The sequence below is a fragment of the Camelus bactrianus genome, chromosome 2 (assembly GCF_048773025.1).
Source record: "Camelus bactrianus isolate YW-2024 breed Bactrian camel chromosome 2, ASM4877302v1, whole genome shotgun sequence".
Taxonomy (NCBI): Eukaryota; Metazoa; Chordata; class Mammalia; order Artiodactyla; family Camelidae; genus Camelus; species Camelus bactrianus.
Window position 1 is genome coordinate 92,183,796 of NC_133540.1, and position 15,361 is coordinate 92,199,156.

Sequence of the window (15,361 nt, forward strand, 5' to 3'; positions counted from 1 at the left end):
TATTTATGAGAGAGGGGTTTATTTGGCAAGCAGGGAATCCCAGCAAAGGAAATTAAGAGGTTCGTGCAAACTATTTCACTCAGGCTGCGAAGTCTGATGAACTACTCTTATTCCTTGAAACAGCACCTCTATCTCCACGGTCGTCACAGTGTTTAACTTCTAGTCTTCTAACCCATTTAGGTAAAATTGTTTAAACAATGAAAAATTATTATTATCTAATTCTCCTCAAGATTCTCAAAAGACCATTCTCTCTTATTTGCCATACTGCTCTTAAGATAGATTATAATGAAATCAATCAAAATACTGGCTGAAAAATATTTGGCTTAGATTCAGGAGGCTGACAGAAATTCATGTTTTCTTTCTGAACTTAAACCTCAGACATATAGGTAACTTTCAAAAAATGGGTGAATAAATTTCTAAACATAAAATGGAGACAAGTCAATCTTAAAACAAATAGAATATTGAAAACATTTATTAATAGAAAAAGTTCAAAGCATTCTACAGAATGAAAATGCTCAATCTTTTCCTATAGATACTTAAAGCTGGTGATTCCACTTTTCATTAATATTTGCTTAAAATTATGTAGCAGCCTCTAGATTTAGTTATTTGTTCAGGACTAAAGTGAAGCCAAAGACACAAAAAAACAGAGATTAAACTAAACTGTGAGTAGCTGTTTAAAAAAAAAGACTACAAACACAAAAACAGGATTACACACTTTAATCTGATTGACATGGAGAAAGTAGGGCGGACATGAACGAGATTTAGTTTTAGCTTTGCTTTATGTATAACCAAAGGCTCCTTTTCAAAAAGTAAACTGAGGTTTCAAAAACCACACTTTATCAGAACACTTCAGGAAAATGTACTATGTGTAATCCAGCAAATACATTATTTGCAGAATAGGAAAATCATCACCACGGGCAACAAAAGATGAAAACAAAAGAAAGCACCAGGGTTCTGAGGAGGTCTAAGGTGAGTTTATCTGCAGAAATAATGTAAATGTTCCTGACTGGCTGCTATGGAAACATGCTAATGAGGATTGGTCCACACATCTTATTTTTTAAAACATGTTTCTTTGGAAAAACGGCAATATTGGCTGAGCGTGAAGCTGTCCTTTAGACACCCAGCTTATTGGCCTGGGTGAGAACAACTTTGAGGACGGGCATAAAAGCGGAGGTCTCACTGAAGTTGCTGGTGCTGACTATGTGGGTGTGGATGGTCAGTCCTTCTGCGTAGTTTCGCGTCTCAATGCTCCTTGCGATGTTGTGTAAACCGCTGATGATCGTTGGTGAAAGCTGAAATAAAGGTGGGATCAAGACAAAGAATTAAAGAAAAAAAATTTTAAAAAAAAGACAAAGAATTAAAATAACGGAGAATTTTACATGCGACCCCTCTACAAACACTAAATGCCAATATTTGAGAGGCACTTGAAATAAACATAAAAAATGTACAAACTGCTGAGCATTTCTAGAAGGCGTCTCAGACCAAGCAACACTTAAATCATAAAACAGAACCGTGACAAAATGACTTATGTAAGAAAACTATTTATGAATTATACACGTATGTTAAGCCAGGTCTTTTTCTTTTAGAAAAGAAGTCAGATTTCCTCTCCTAAGCTGAAATGTTAATGTCTCTCTCCACTTGAGAGCTTTAATTCTTCAATTATTTTAGATATAGAGTCACAACTGTGGATGACATGAAATGCACATGGAAGAGTTTAAAGATTCTTCATCATGACATCTCCAAGTAAGGGCCCAGTCTGTCGACAACAAAAACCCTGCACTTTTGGTCCACTTCCATTAGGAGGGCAACAGTCCTCAGCATGTACTCAATTTGCCAGTTCTTACCTGCTTTTTATAATCCCATCATCTCTTAAAACCATAAGACCTACAGTTTTGTGTTTCTTCATGTCATTACTTGGCTTACACACCCATACTTTTTAGAGAAGACTTTACTTTGGATCAGTCCATGGACCACGCCACTGTTATATCAACTTTCTCTGGTTTGGTTCTCAGGAGATAAATGGTTATTTTTATCTGATGGGACTGATGTGGGGAATGGGGAAGAGGAATGCTAAACTGCAAAAACATGACAAAGCCTCAATTCTTTTCTTCTCTCCTAGTGCTTTCATTAACAAAACAGTTCTAGAAAGGAATTGAGAGGTGGGAGACAAAAGAACAGAAGACACAGTGTCTACTCCTTACTGCTGACCGTCTTCATAGTTACAGCACACTGATCTGCTCAACTGGCGGCTACATTTGGCTGTGCTTTTGTGTCATAGCTCTTCTAAAAGAAAAAGATCTGAGTCTTAGACTATGAGAAAGATTACAGATTTGGTCTCTGGAATACAGAGTGTCTGTCCACTCTCTTATTTCTTGATTTAAAGGACATAAAAATGAACAAAAGGCCAGTTACCTTAGGGCCAACACAGGCCATTTTGTATATGTGCTCTTTGTTATAAAAAAGGCTAAAACTTCTCTCTCCATCTCAATCACACACACACACACAACCCCCCATCCCCTTATCCCCAGTGACTGAAACTGGTTTAGACAGTTACAGCAAAGCCCATTCTATAACTGTCCTGACTGCTTTGCCCCCAAACACACTACATGCAAGTGCTGACGAAACACTTTACTGGCAGCCAAGAATAAATGATTATCATAAATCCTTTTTTCTACACACTTACTGTCTGTTCCCTAAGTTTGTCATATAGAAACTCCAAACGTTTGCTGGCATCATCTAGCTTCCTCTTCGTTTGCTGCAGGAGAGGAAAAACAGGTATGTTATATTCAAACAGTAACTTTTATCTGAAGGACTAGGCCCATCTCATTTCACTAAACCTTACAGACATGATATTGAACAGCTTCATTTTTTTTTTAAAGAAATGGTGATAGCTAAGACCAAGACACTTGAACAAATGATCAAAACGGAGATAAGTAATCTACTGCTGCAGGGAGGGGACAGGATGAGCCCCTTCCTCCGGGTGTGCAGACTGGAGGGCTGGTGGGACCTCACGAGTACTGCAAACTCACTTGCAGTGTGTGTACAACTGCACTACATCCACAAGCACCAGGGAGGGCCGGCTGGAGGCAGCAGTGGGTCAGTGTCCTACAGACAAGGTCTAATAGTTACTGTAAATTAAACACCATGAACATTATGGGCGCCAGAAGGCAAACATACAGGTGAACTGAGGAATCTTTTTTTAACCTCAAAAATACTTCTCATACACTCAGTCACATTTGATATGTTTAATTCTGCCTTATTCTGGGCCTTTAAAACACCAAAGCAAAAACAAAAACAAACAAACCCCACAAAAACCCCCCAAAAATCCAAAACCCAAAAAGAGAAAACTCTCTCCTAGTTATCTTAAGATTCTTAAGAGGGAAGTGTTAAAATAAGCTCTTAAATTAAGGAGTCCTATCCCCATCCTAGTACCGTAAGTAAAATGAGAGAAAACTATTCTAAAAGTGAAGGTTTAAAATTATACTGTGATTAACTTAATGACCTACATTACGCAACAGCCTTAGAAGTGGCAACACTTTCCAGTATTTATTGAGTGCCAACTCTGTGCCAGGCAGTCTTATGTCTCGTGTAGCTCGTATTCCAGTGGGTGGGAAAAGGATGCTAAATAAATAATATATTGCCTGTCAGGTGGTAATGAGTGCCAAGATGAAAAGCTAACAGGGGGAGGGGGTCAGAAGCGCTGGGGGGTATGAGGTGGTAAGAAAGCCTGCTGGCTAATGGGCATCGGAGCAGAAGCCCGGCAGGAAGGAGGAGGAGGACCAATGCGGTTCTGCGGCTGAGGAGCTCCAGGCGGAAGGAGCAGCAGGAGCAAAGTCTCGGCCGCTGACGCGCTCTTGGTATGCTGAGAAGGGATGTCAGTGCGCCAGAGGAGGGGAGAGGAAGAGACAAGCCACCAAGGGTCACCATACAAACTAAGCTGTGCTGCCAGATCACACTGTTTAGAAACAACTGAAGTGAAAACAGGAATAAAGCCATACTACAAAAATGAATTCAAGTATTGATTAAAATGGGCTTTTGTGGAGGGTGCGAAGTTAACCCCACCAGCTACCAGCGGGGGCCCCACAGCCGCGGGCGGGCTCCCTGGGCAGTACGGGAACTTCTCGCCCAGCTAGTTTCAGAAACAGTTTGTCTTCCTCTTCCGCCCAGGGTACCCATCTTCCTGGGTAACCAGAAGGAGGATGATTTGGTGACCTAGAGGAGGTTAAGCTCAACAAAATTTTTTTAAGCTGGGCCGTGTACTGTGTGTCCTCCCAACCTCTATTTACACTGACTGACTCATGCCCCAAGGAAGACTGGAATTTTCCCCAGGACTCTCTATTTTTGCGTGATGGTGATCTCTCTATTAGAGGTGTGCACAGGAGATAACTGTACACCTACCTGCTTTATCAGCTTCACCTGCTCTCTGCTCTTAGCTTGGTCTTTCCATCACGCCCAGGATGCCAGGTGCTAAAGTTTATGCTGACCTTTCCCTGCCTCTGCTTTCCTGACACTTTCAGTATAGGGAATTGCTTTCCAAAAGACTAGCAGAAGGCTGCACACATTAATCCTCAATGTTTGATGAAACAACAAATTCCAGAAGCTGTTTTTTCAAGCAGACAAGTGGCCAGTGACTAAATAAATATATTCAATGTTTGTTGGCAGAAACTGAAATTTCATCTAAAACAAGACTGGCTTTGTGGAATTTTTGTTGTTGCCAATACACAGGCCTCCTCTAGTAAACTAAGTAAAATCAGTTGCTTTAATTATGAATATGACTCTAATATCTAAAACATTTAACTATTTTTAAGATCTTTACAAAGTTAAAGATTGTCTATCTACTTTTAAAAGCTTTGATGTAAGCTCAAAAAGAAACTCCAAATCTGAGTCTCCTGCATACCACCACTCTGTTCTATTTTTGTGCCAGACATGAGGTCTGCGGATGAGACGCAGTGCAGCCTAGTAGCTGAGAATACAAAGTCTGGAACCAGACTAGGTTTGAAAGCTGGCTCTGACTCCGGTTATTATGTAACTGTTTCTTGCTTTAACTTCCTCTCTGTAAAATAAATATGACAAATCTACCTACTATGAGGCTGTTCTAAGGATTAAATACATTTATATATAAAAAACAATTAAATGTTTTTAGATGTAAAGCAGATGATATGTAAGTGCTAGCTTTATTACTTGTGTATAAACTTCCAAATATACCTTGTAAGATATGTTATATAATTACAATAATTATGTATGCATGCATAATTATATAAATACAGTAATCACAATAATTACAGAAGAGGTCCAAAAGGGATTCTTTGAAGAAGCAAAATAAAAAATACATACAGGATCTGAGGCTGAAGAGAGGCAGCGCTGAATGAGATCCTCAAACGTGGTCTTTAGAATGAGGTGTTCATCTGGAATAGGTTTCTTGGTAATTTTTTCTGTTGGCAAAGACTGCACATGCTGAAAGAAATAATACCACAAAATGACTAGAAATGACCAGAAGCTATCTATACACAAAACCCTGAATCTGTGATAAAAAGAAACCAGCTACCTTGTAGACAGGCTATTCAAAATCAAAAGAAAAATTAACATGTGAAATCACCTGGGATAAGTAAAAATAAAAATCAGGTATTCAGAAGATACAGGCACTCTTCCTACGGCTTCTATTTTCAAAAGTAGGACTGGATATAAAGCATTTGATTAATCATGGAACAGATGTTAATCACACTGTACAAAACTGATAGGGAGGAGACCTGTGCCAGCGGGAAATGAAAAGAACAGGCATTTACAGAGGTGGCAGGATGGAGTGGCTGCTTCCTGCTCTGCTTGTTGGCTCACTTCTGTTCATCCTGACAGTCTTCCCTGGTTTACTCTTAGAGGCTGTTAACTGGGGTATAATTAAACTGCAAGATTAAGCCAAAGGTTAAAAGAGATCATGATCTTACTGAATGTAGACATGGGAAAACCAAGAGGGAATGTGTCATTTTTTAAAGTTTTAATTGATTAGTTCATTCATTCAAACATATTGAGCCAATTATGTATCAGGCGCTGGGTACACATAGGTGAGCCAACGTGGAAATAAGCTCATCCCTCAGGGAGTTTACAGGCTAATGGAAAAGAAAGTTTAAAAATGTCATAAATGCACAGTAACTGTGATTAACATTAGTGGAATCAACAGACAACATAACTGGGATTTAACTGAGGGGAAGGCTCTTTAAGAAAGTTATACCAGAAGGATAAGTAGGGGTTAACCAATTAAATTGGGAAGGAAAAGCACTGCAGACAGAAAAACGTGTACAAAGGAAGGATCATGATACAAGGGACTGACAGGAGGCCAGTATGGCTGGAGCAGAGGGAGAGCAAGGAGGAGTATGAGCTGATGGCTTCCAGACAACGTGAAGTATTTTGGTCTTTATTCCAAGAACAATGGGAAGCTGTAATGTTTTAAGCAACGAGGAGATAAGACCAGATAAGAGATGGGTCAAAGTAGATGCTGGCAGACCAGTTAGAGGCTTCTGCACTACTGAAGACTGGAGACGAAGGTAGCATGGACCAGACTGGAAACGTAGAACAGGGAATGGACAGATATTTTAAAGTAATATCAATAAGACTTGGGGATAGATCTGAAAGACAGATTAAAGGACAAAGAGTATAGACGTGATTCCTGGGTTTTTGGCTGGATTAAACAGAAAGGATTACGATGCCATTAATCCAAATAAGACACACCAAAAGATGACTAGGTTTGGGAGGAAGACTATGAATTAGGTTGTGGGTATGTTGAGTGTGAGGTGCCTCAGAGACATCCAAGTGGGCAGGGAGCTGGATATTAATGCCTGGCTGAACACATACATCCAGGCAGCTCTCCCTTTCGATGGTAACTGAGGTTCTAGTCTAGGTGAACACAGCATGAGCACCCAGCTCTTAACAAAAGTGAATGGCTTCGCAAACAGCATAGATATGTAATCATAAAAATTAGCAATGCATCTTTATAATATATATTCTTCTGGAAAGAAGCAGGTCCTCCTACCTCCATCAAAACACTGGTTTTTATAATGCAACTGCTAATATTTAGAAGTTCCTTAGGCAAAACTATCTCTTAACAGCAAAGTACACTCTTGTGACAGAGATCCAGTCTTTACAAACTTGACTTCAATGAGTCAAAGACAAAAACAGGCAGAAGAACTAGTTTTATACTTGGGCAGGAATTTGTTTCATCTTCTTAGGTTGCAGTGTGACCCAACCTCTCTGCTTTTCATGACTAGATCAAATTGTTTACCTTTGTATGTCTACGTCAGTTATATGGAAATGTGATAGATTTCTCATCATCTGGAGCCCTTCCAACTAACTGTTTGTATGTGAAAAGCATACAAATTAAATCTCCATCCGAAGATATGGCTGTATTATTAGCTTTTACGCATACACGAGAAAAGATATAACTCACTGCACTTTATTTCACATTTCAAAGATTAAAAAGAAAAAAAAACCTTTGGAAACAGCTTTTGCTTAGCAACCTTCGATGCAAATACGGATTCAATGAAGCAAATTGTGGCTGCTGATTAGGTCAAATAAAATACTGCAATTACCAAGTTATTGTAAACATATAGTAGTAAATATATAAGCCCCTTCTAGAAAGTTTGTATATAGCCATGTAATTGAAAAATATACATATATGAGCAATTAAAAAAAAAGTTACTATTTTTTACTTAAATTGTCTAACTTGAAGCCAAATTGAGAAGTTCATTAAAAAAGGTGTAACCATAAAAGTTAGCAGATTAAAATAAGTACTGAAATAGATAGAGTCATCTCCCAGTTATACAGATTTACTGTTACCTGGATGGTATTTCCAATAGGAGCCCCTGGGGCACCTTCGATATTGGGCTTTGAAAAAGACGGAGGCATGCCTGGCTGACCAAGGGGTTGCTGTACGCCATGGAAGGGCTGGCCACCTGGAAGATGTGGCTGTGGGAACGAAGCCTGGCTTGACAGTGGAGCTGAAGGTTGTTGCTGCAGCATCTGCGACTGGAGGTCCCCCAAGGGGTTCATGATTGGTGATGTGATGGGAACAGGAGGCATAAAGTTTTCAGGCATCTTTTAAAAGATGGAAATAGAAAGTACCAAGAGTAAGGAAAAAATCCCCCCCAAAATAGCAACATTTTCTTAGCTTAAAATAAGGGAGTTAGACTATTTCACGGTTAAAAAAAATTTTAGTAATAGTAGAATTTTCTTTAAATGAAATTTTCTGAAGAATTCTAGAGTAAAACATAAAAGTAGAGCTAAACTGGCTAAGAGGGTTCTGACCGTAAACCTGGACCTCTCAGTTTCCCCTCTGCTTTTCACACTTTAACCAACATAATGGGGAGCCAAAACCATGGTGTTTTTGAAAGAGGATGTCAAAGTCTGGAAAACTGCACCTAGCAATACTGGATCCGATAGCCAAATGTGTGTTTGTGTGTGTTTAATGCGATCAGATGTAATACCCTTTTCCTAGATCACTAACAATATTTACTTAGTGATCAATCACACTAAAAGTAGTAGATTAAGTTTCTGATTATCACTGACCCCAATTTTTTTTCACTCATTTAGTATCTCCCGATTTTATGTTCTGGCCTCTCATTATTATATTTGGGGGACAGAAATCACTAGGAGTTAAAAAAAAAAAGTAGAAAACAGCTTGGGGTACAAGAAGGAGAGAAGAATCCTTGTTATGCTCAAACAGCTCTGAACAGTTACAGACATCTAAATTATGCTCAGCTACAAGGCTATTTCTTCATTCATGTTCTATGTGATAGACAAAAAGAGTCCAAAATATAATTACAAATTCATGGTTACTGCTGGAACCCAAAACCAAATTTGTTTCCTACCCCTTCAAAGAGATGTGCTGGGAATTTACATCTTGCTTTCTGAGAGGGGTTTGATTCACACCACCATATTGTTTTGTGCTTTCTTTCCTTCCCTTCACGGATTAGTAAGCTGAAATGCACTCATTAAGTATATCATGATTTAAGCTTTGCCTTTAAAAAGAACAGTGAAGTGTAGTGTGATTCAGGTGGGTACATGACTGACAGGACATCTGTAGGCACTGAATAGACATCTTTTTCTAGTACCTTCTTCTTCTTGGGTACTCTGTTCAAAGCTGGAGGATCATTCCAACCATTCTGAGGACCTATAACAGATAATAGAGGGCATTTTCCTTTAGAATCCTGAAAAGGAGAAAACTAAATTGTATCCATCATATAATACCTTCAAACGCTACCTTTATCCTGAGATAACTGTCAACAAAAGTTTTACCAGCTGAGCTGCTAGTGTCACTATGTAGCCTTGGATTCTCAAATTCATTACCTCTAATAATCACAAGGACTTGGCTTAGAAAGCAAAATATCTTGACATTAATTCCTTTTAAGTAAAAGAGTTCTGCTAAATTTAAGAATAGTGAAGTCTTTATGCCTATGTTGGTATATAATCTTCAAAGATCAAACAATTCTCTCCTAATAAAAAACAGGGGCAGGGTATAGCTCAGTGGTAGAGCACCTGCTTAGCATGCACGAGGTCCTGGGTTCAATCCCCAGTACTTCCAGTAAATAAATAAATAAAAACAAACAAATAAATAAACCTAATTGGCCCCCCCAAAACCCAAAAAAAAACAACAAAAAAACGAAAAAAAGAAAAAAATACATCAGTTGAGTCTGCTAAAAAAAAAAAAAAAGGCTTCTGATATAGTCAACATATACACAAAAAGAAAAAAGCAGCAACCTCTTATTTCCCAAGAAATAGAGAGCAATTTAACATAAGCAATTCAGCATAAGCAAATCAAAAAAAAAAAAAAAACCAGAGCCCAACTACACAACATAAGTTTTACAATCTTTGCTTTAGAAATTACTTACAGAGAATAGCATTCAAATATTTGTAATAAGTTTTTTTAATGCCACATACACACAAAAATTTGGTAGCAAATATAAAATTAAACTACTATCACCTTTAGTGAGTTTCCTCCTCCCTCAAAAAAATTCCCTCAAAATCTCAGTGAGAAATGGACATCAATAGCATAACTCATTAAGTATCTTAATGACAGTATCTTTAAAGAAAAAAGGAATTAAACATGCCAGAAATAGGATAATTGCTGAATCACAATATAATCATTTTATATTTTATTGAGTTCTGCGTGTGTATGTATGTAAAAGCAAAAAATTACTCCTCTTTCAATAAATTAAACATTCTTTCAGTATTTTACCTCTTGCTTGTTTTATCGCTATCCACGATATTAAATCTTAACAAAATTGCCTAGCAAACCAAGGAACATACATAATGTCGTAGAAACTTTTTAAAAACAAAATCTTGTAACCAGCATGCACTCATTTGCCTTGATTTTAAAAATAGAATTAACAGAATGTCAAATGAGCCTCAAAACACTCAAGAGCTAATCATGAAGTATTACACCATATGCTGCTATCTGCTTAGTAAATTCTTAAAGTTCTGGTTATACAGAGACTAATCATTCAAAGCTCCCATCACCTTCTAATCTTTCTTATATCTAAGACAATCTTGGTATAGCTATGTCTTTATGTCTATATAAAATACACGTTTATGATTTAAGATCATTTGTGCCACTATGTTAATTCAATCAGTTATAAGATTTGAGTCAATTAAAAAGCCAAATTTAAAAAATGATACTGATCAGATTTAGGATATCATCAGCTTTGAAGTTCACATGCATAATTGTGAATGTCCATTCATTAATTATATTCAATGATTCAAAGCCTTCCAAAGGTATATTTTGTAACCAGTTCACCTTCCAATATAGATGCCTGGTCTTGCATAGACTGATTTTCTGTAGACAAAATGTAAAAGTCACTTACACAGTATTATCATCAAAGACATTCTAAACTCTACTCATTTTATAATTGTTTCTTCTTCCATCAACCCCAAGAAAGAACAATCTAATTTTAAAAGGGAAAGAAACTTTAACTATTTAATCAAGTCATGTGAAATGTCTCCTATCTAATTAAGAAAGTAATCAACTTGTGAGCAAAACAAATTCATTTAAATTGTTTCAGATCCAATTAACTCTTAAACATTAGTTTTGTCTCTTACTGTGCCATCTGTCTCTTTTAAATTTTTGTTCCTTCCTATTTAAAATAACATTATTTCCCTAATTGTTCGCATGAACTGTTTTTCTGCTATTTGATCAATGAAGCTCAGTAATATCATGGTGGGAGGGGGAAAAGATCACTTCCTAACAAATTATAACTGTCTCCATTTTAATATTATTTAAAGCTGTGACTATAAGTCAGTTGAGGATTTTGTAAAAATGTCTATTTCTCATTCACTAGGTATAGTATAGGGCCTGAGACTGGATTGTTTCAGCTAGCTGCCAAGTAATGCCAAGGCTGTTGGTCAAAACCCACTTTAAGTAGCAGGGTTTTAAAGAAAAATGGGAGGATTTCTACACTATTGTGCAGATTTCAGCACGACGCTTGTCACATAAAAAGCACGTCAGACAATCTTAACAAGGTGGTGCCACTTTACGGCCGGATTTGGGGAGCCCCAGGTATCTGCATTCTGGAGAAACTGTAATTTCTCGGGTCACATGATGAGTGTGACAATAAATGGGAACAGGCCCAGTAAATATGTAACCATTTCATATGCTCTTTTCTGTAAAAATATACAGATTTGCAGACTGTTTAGCATATGTCTTCCAGAAACCAAGAGCATTCTCTTAAGAGCTTTAAAGGTTCTGGCAGTGGACAAGAGGAAAGAAGGCTGAAAACTAACACAGCAACTCTAAATTTGTCAGATATTCACAGCTGGGCCAGGCCCAGCCTTCAATCAAAAGCATGCAGTGGAGGTTCTTCATATGGACATACAGCTTACAGGAACTCAACTATCTTTACTTGGGGGGAGAGGAATCAAGAGAATATAGCAATTAATTGGTGAGTTCAGTTCAGTTTGAGCTCTACTCAAGCCCATGCCCCAGCAAAATGTGAGGGGAGAGAGGTAATCCCAGTTTGAAATCTCACTGTGTGGAGCTTTATGGACAGATGTTTTTCATACATTATGGCTCCTAATCATAAGCCAACTTCTTCAGTGGGGTCTTAACTGAAGAAAGGAGTGATCAAGGATAACTGACTGTAAATGATTTCTTATTTTTGTCTTAAACAGTGACTTCACAGTCTAACTCCCCATGCAAGACATGATATCATGGCACCATAGTTAATAAGCCCGAGGGGGAACAACATACAGTCCACCTCCAGGATCTACATCTGCGGTTTCAACCAACCAAGGATCGAAAACACTCAGGAAAGAAAAAATCCAGAGCGTTCCCAAAAGCAAAACGTGGATTTGTGGCAAGTATTTACATAACACTTACACTGTATCAGGTATTACTAGCAATCTGGAGATTAAAGTATACGGGCATAGGTTACATGCGAATACTGCGCCTCTTTATAGAACGCGAGCATCCTCAGATTTTGGTATGGTGGGGGGATCGACGGAATTCAAACCCTAGAAGTACTGAAAATACTTTGGCCTTGACCCTTTTTTTTTTAGGGAACAGTCTCAACAACATGCCTTCCTTCCCAGCCCCCTGAGAGGCAGGAGCAGAAGATGAGACCAGTTTTCCCTCTAACTTCTCACAGCAGTGACCTCATCCCTGGATGTTAAAGCTAGAGAGGGTATCCTGATGTCACCAACCATTAGCAGGACAAAAAAGTACGTGAGACAATTTCATATGACCCTTTGGTAAAATGACACCAAAGTTATAATGAAATCAAATCAAGTTGAACGTTAGGAGTAAAACAATGAAATCAGAAGCAAAAAGACTTTCAACAGGAACATACAACCAGTTGGCTACCCCTCATTACCTGAGGCTGGAGCTGTCTATTGAACAGAAAGTAACAGTTGTACAATAATCAAAGTTCCCTCCAAAATATATGCCTAACTGGCCTCTCCTAACATCAAACCATAAATCATATTTAGTCATGTTTCATTTCAGCCCAGAAAATCCTTGTTAGAATCTCTTACCGATTTAACATACAGCTTTGTCTTAGCTATAATTCTAACCCCTTTCAATCTTTTTGCTTTTGTATCTTTAAATTGTTTAAATATCACTTTTAAAAAACACAATTAAATTGACTTCTACTTTATAGAGATACACTTTAACAGCAACAGTAGGTAAAGCTACACAAAGAACATGAACATCTCAGGAGACAGTATCATGGGGGCTCATTATAGATGTGCAAAATGATACTCTTGGTCAAAATTTTAAAAATCAACACAGCATAGTCCAATCTTGAACATCATTCTCTCATAAAACTGTTAAGAAAAGATAGAAGTCTTAACCCTTTCAAAAAAACTACAAAAATGGGCATAAATCTCCTTCTTACCTTCTTTTTAAACATGACATGACTTTAAAGGGCAATGGAAAATGGTTCATGGTGTAATATTAAGAAAAGTAGTAAGATGTAAATTGTGAATGTATTTGTGTGGGAGTTATGATCTCAATTCTTTAAAAATGCATGCATACAATAAGATATTACAATCTTTACAACCACTGGAATGGCTAGAATTAAAAGAAAAAAGCCAGAAAACAAGTGTTGGTGTGGATGTGCAGAAATCAGACTCAATGCATTGCTGGTGAAAATGTAAAATAGCGCAGCCACTATAGAAAACAGTACGGTGGTTCCTCAAAAAATTAAACATTGAATTACTATTTGATCCAGAAATTCCACTTCTGGGTATATATCCAAAAGAAATGAAAGCAGGGACTTGAACAGATATTTGTATACTCATATTCATAGCATTATTCACAATAGTCAAAATGCCCACATGCATGACTGTATTTCAATTAAAAAAAAATGCTCACGTGCAGATTAATGGATAAACAAAATGTGGTATATACATACAGTGGAATATTATTCAGCTTTAAAAAGGAAATTCTCATCCATGCTACTACAACACAGATGAATCCTGGGCACAATGAAACCGACAGTTACAGGAGGACAAAATTGTATGACTCTACTTATATATGAAGTATCTAGAACACATACACAGAGACAGAAAGTAGGGTGGTGCTTACCAGGGGCTGGGGAACATGGGGAGTTTTTCATGGCTACATAATTTCAGTATGGGGTGACAAAAAAGTTCTGTAGTTAGTGGTGATAATTGTACCACAATGTAAATGTACTTAATATCTCTTAAAGATGGTTAAAATGGTAACTTTTATGTTATGTGTATTCTACCAAATTAAAAAAATTCTAATACATGAGTACATACAAATATTCGTGTGTGTGTATATATATATATATGTTTATGTATATATGTATGTATATATGTGCATGAAGGGAATAAATAGACCAAAATTATTAGTGGTTATATATAGGTGGTAGAATTATAGATAATTTCAGTTTTATTCTTTATACTATTTGGGGGGTCTTTCAAAATCCTACAGTAAAAGATTTAAAAAATCAAGGAGAAATTAATTTAAAACCTGAGTATGTGTGTCACTGGATACTGGAGACCCGTATCCACCTTAGAGTAGGGATTAGTTCTCCACAGGGTCTCTGGGGAAGGAAGACGGAACTGCTCGGTCTCACATACAGAAGTGGACTTGCTACTGTCCTTTCTTGGATGTCACTTCTCACTGGGAACTACTGTAGGTATTTTCTGCAGGAGCAGAACAATAGGATCTGTGCACTGGCTGAGATAGTTTTCAGTTGGTTCACAGAAAAATACTAGTGGTATAGTATGAAGACTTTTGGCTAGAAGATAATTTGAGACGGAGAGAATAGAGCATACTTGTTAACAATATGACTCCCCCTTCCCCTGTGAATCTAGCATGTCACATTTAAAAAAAAAAAGGTCACAAAATTAAAAATTAAAATTTAGAAAGAATGAATCCTGAGGTCATTTTCCGATGACACAAGGTAAAACTGAATTATCCAAAGAAAAGTAAAGAAGGCTATCATACTCCCATCTTTTATGTACAAGGCTAACACCAGGTACTTAATATTTAACTAAGGAATGTTTAAGAAAATTTAAAAAAAATTTCAGTGCACTTTACTGTTTCATGAAAGTATGCAGTATTATGTCCTTTCTAGACTCTTCTATGTGAAGGAACACACTACAAAGATAGATTTTCCATTGAACAAAATCAATACTGTTAACTCAAAGACAGTTTCATGATAGCCTGTCATTTTTAAAAAATTTTTTTTTTATTGAGTTATAGTCAGTTTACAATGTTGTGTCAATTTCTGGTGTACAGGCCTGTCATTTTTTCAGAAAACAATTTTTTTGAGTAAAATCCTTGGGCCTTCGTATTTCAAAGTGCTCTCCCTTAGTAACAAGCACACATTAAACCAGGGAAGAAGGGGAG

The 15,361-nt window shown here is 37.3% G+C and overlaps 1 protein-coding gene across 15 annotated transcripts in view; it reads right to left on the reverse strand.

Moving 5' to 3' along the window:
- Positions 1 to 454: 454 nt before the first annotated feature.
- Positions 455 to 15,361, reverse strand: part of SEC31A (SEC31 homolog A, COPII coat complex component) — a 60,441-nt gene continuing 45,534 nt past the window's right edge. For 10 of the 15 annotated variants that reach the window (XM_045513114.2, XM_074346278.1, XM_074346270.1 and 7 more), the window contains 5 exons: positions 9,099 to 9,157; positions 7,825 to 8,082; positions 5,335 to 5,454; positions 2,684 to 2,755; positions 455 to 1,292 (listed from right to left, as the gene is read on the reverse strand). In XM_045513114.2, coding sequence (XP_045369070.1) covers positions 1,113 to 1,292; positions 2,684 to 2,755; positions 5,335 to 5,454; positions 7,825 to 8,082; positions 9,099 to 9,157 — 689 coding nt within the window. In that variant the 3' untranslated portion in view covers positions 455 to 1,112. Of the gene's footprint in view, positions 1,293 to 2,683; positions 2,756 to 5,334; positions 5,455 to 7,824; positions 8,083 to 9,098; positions 9,158 to 10,780; positions 10,820 to 15,361 lie in introns of all 15 variants that reach the window. The other 5 variants (XM_074346261.1, XM_045513090.2, XM_045513095.2 and 2 more) reach the window with 1 other exon arrangement.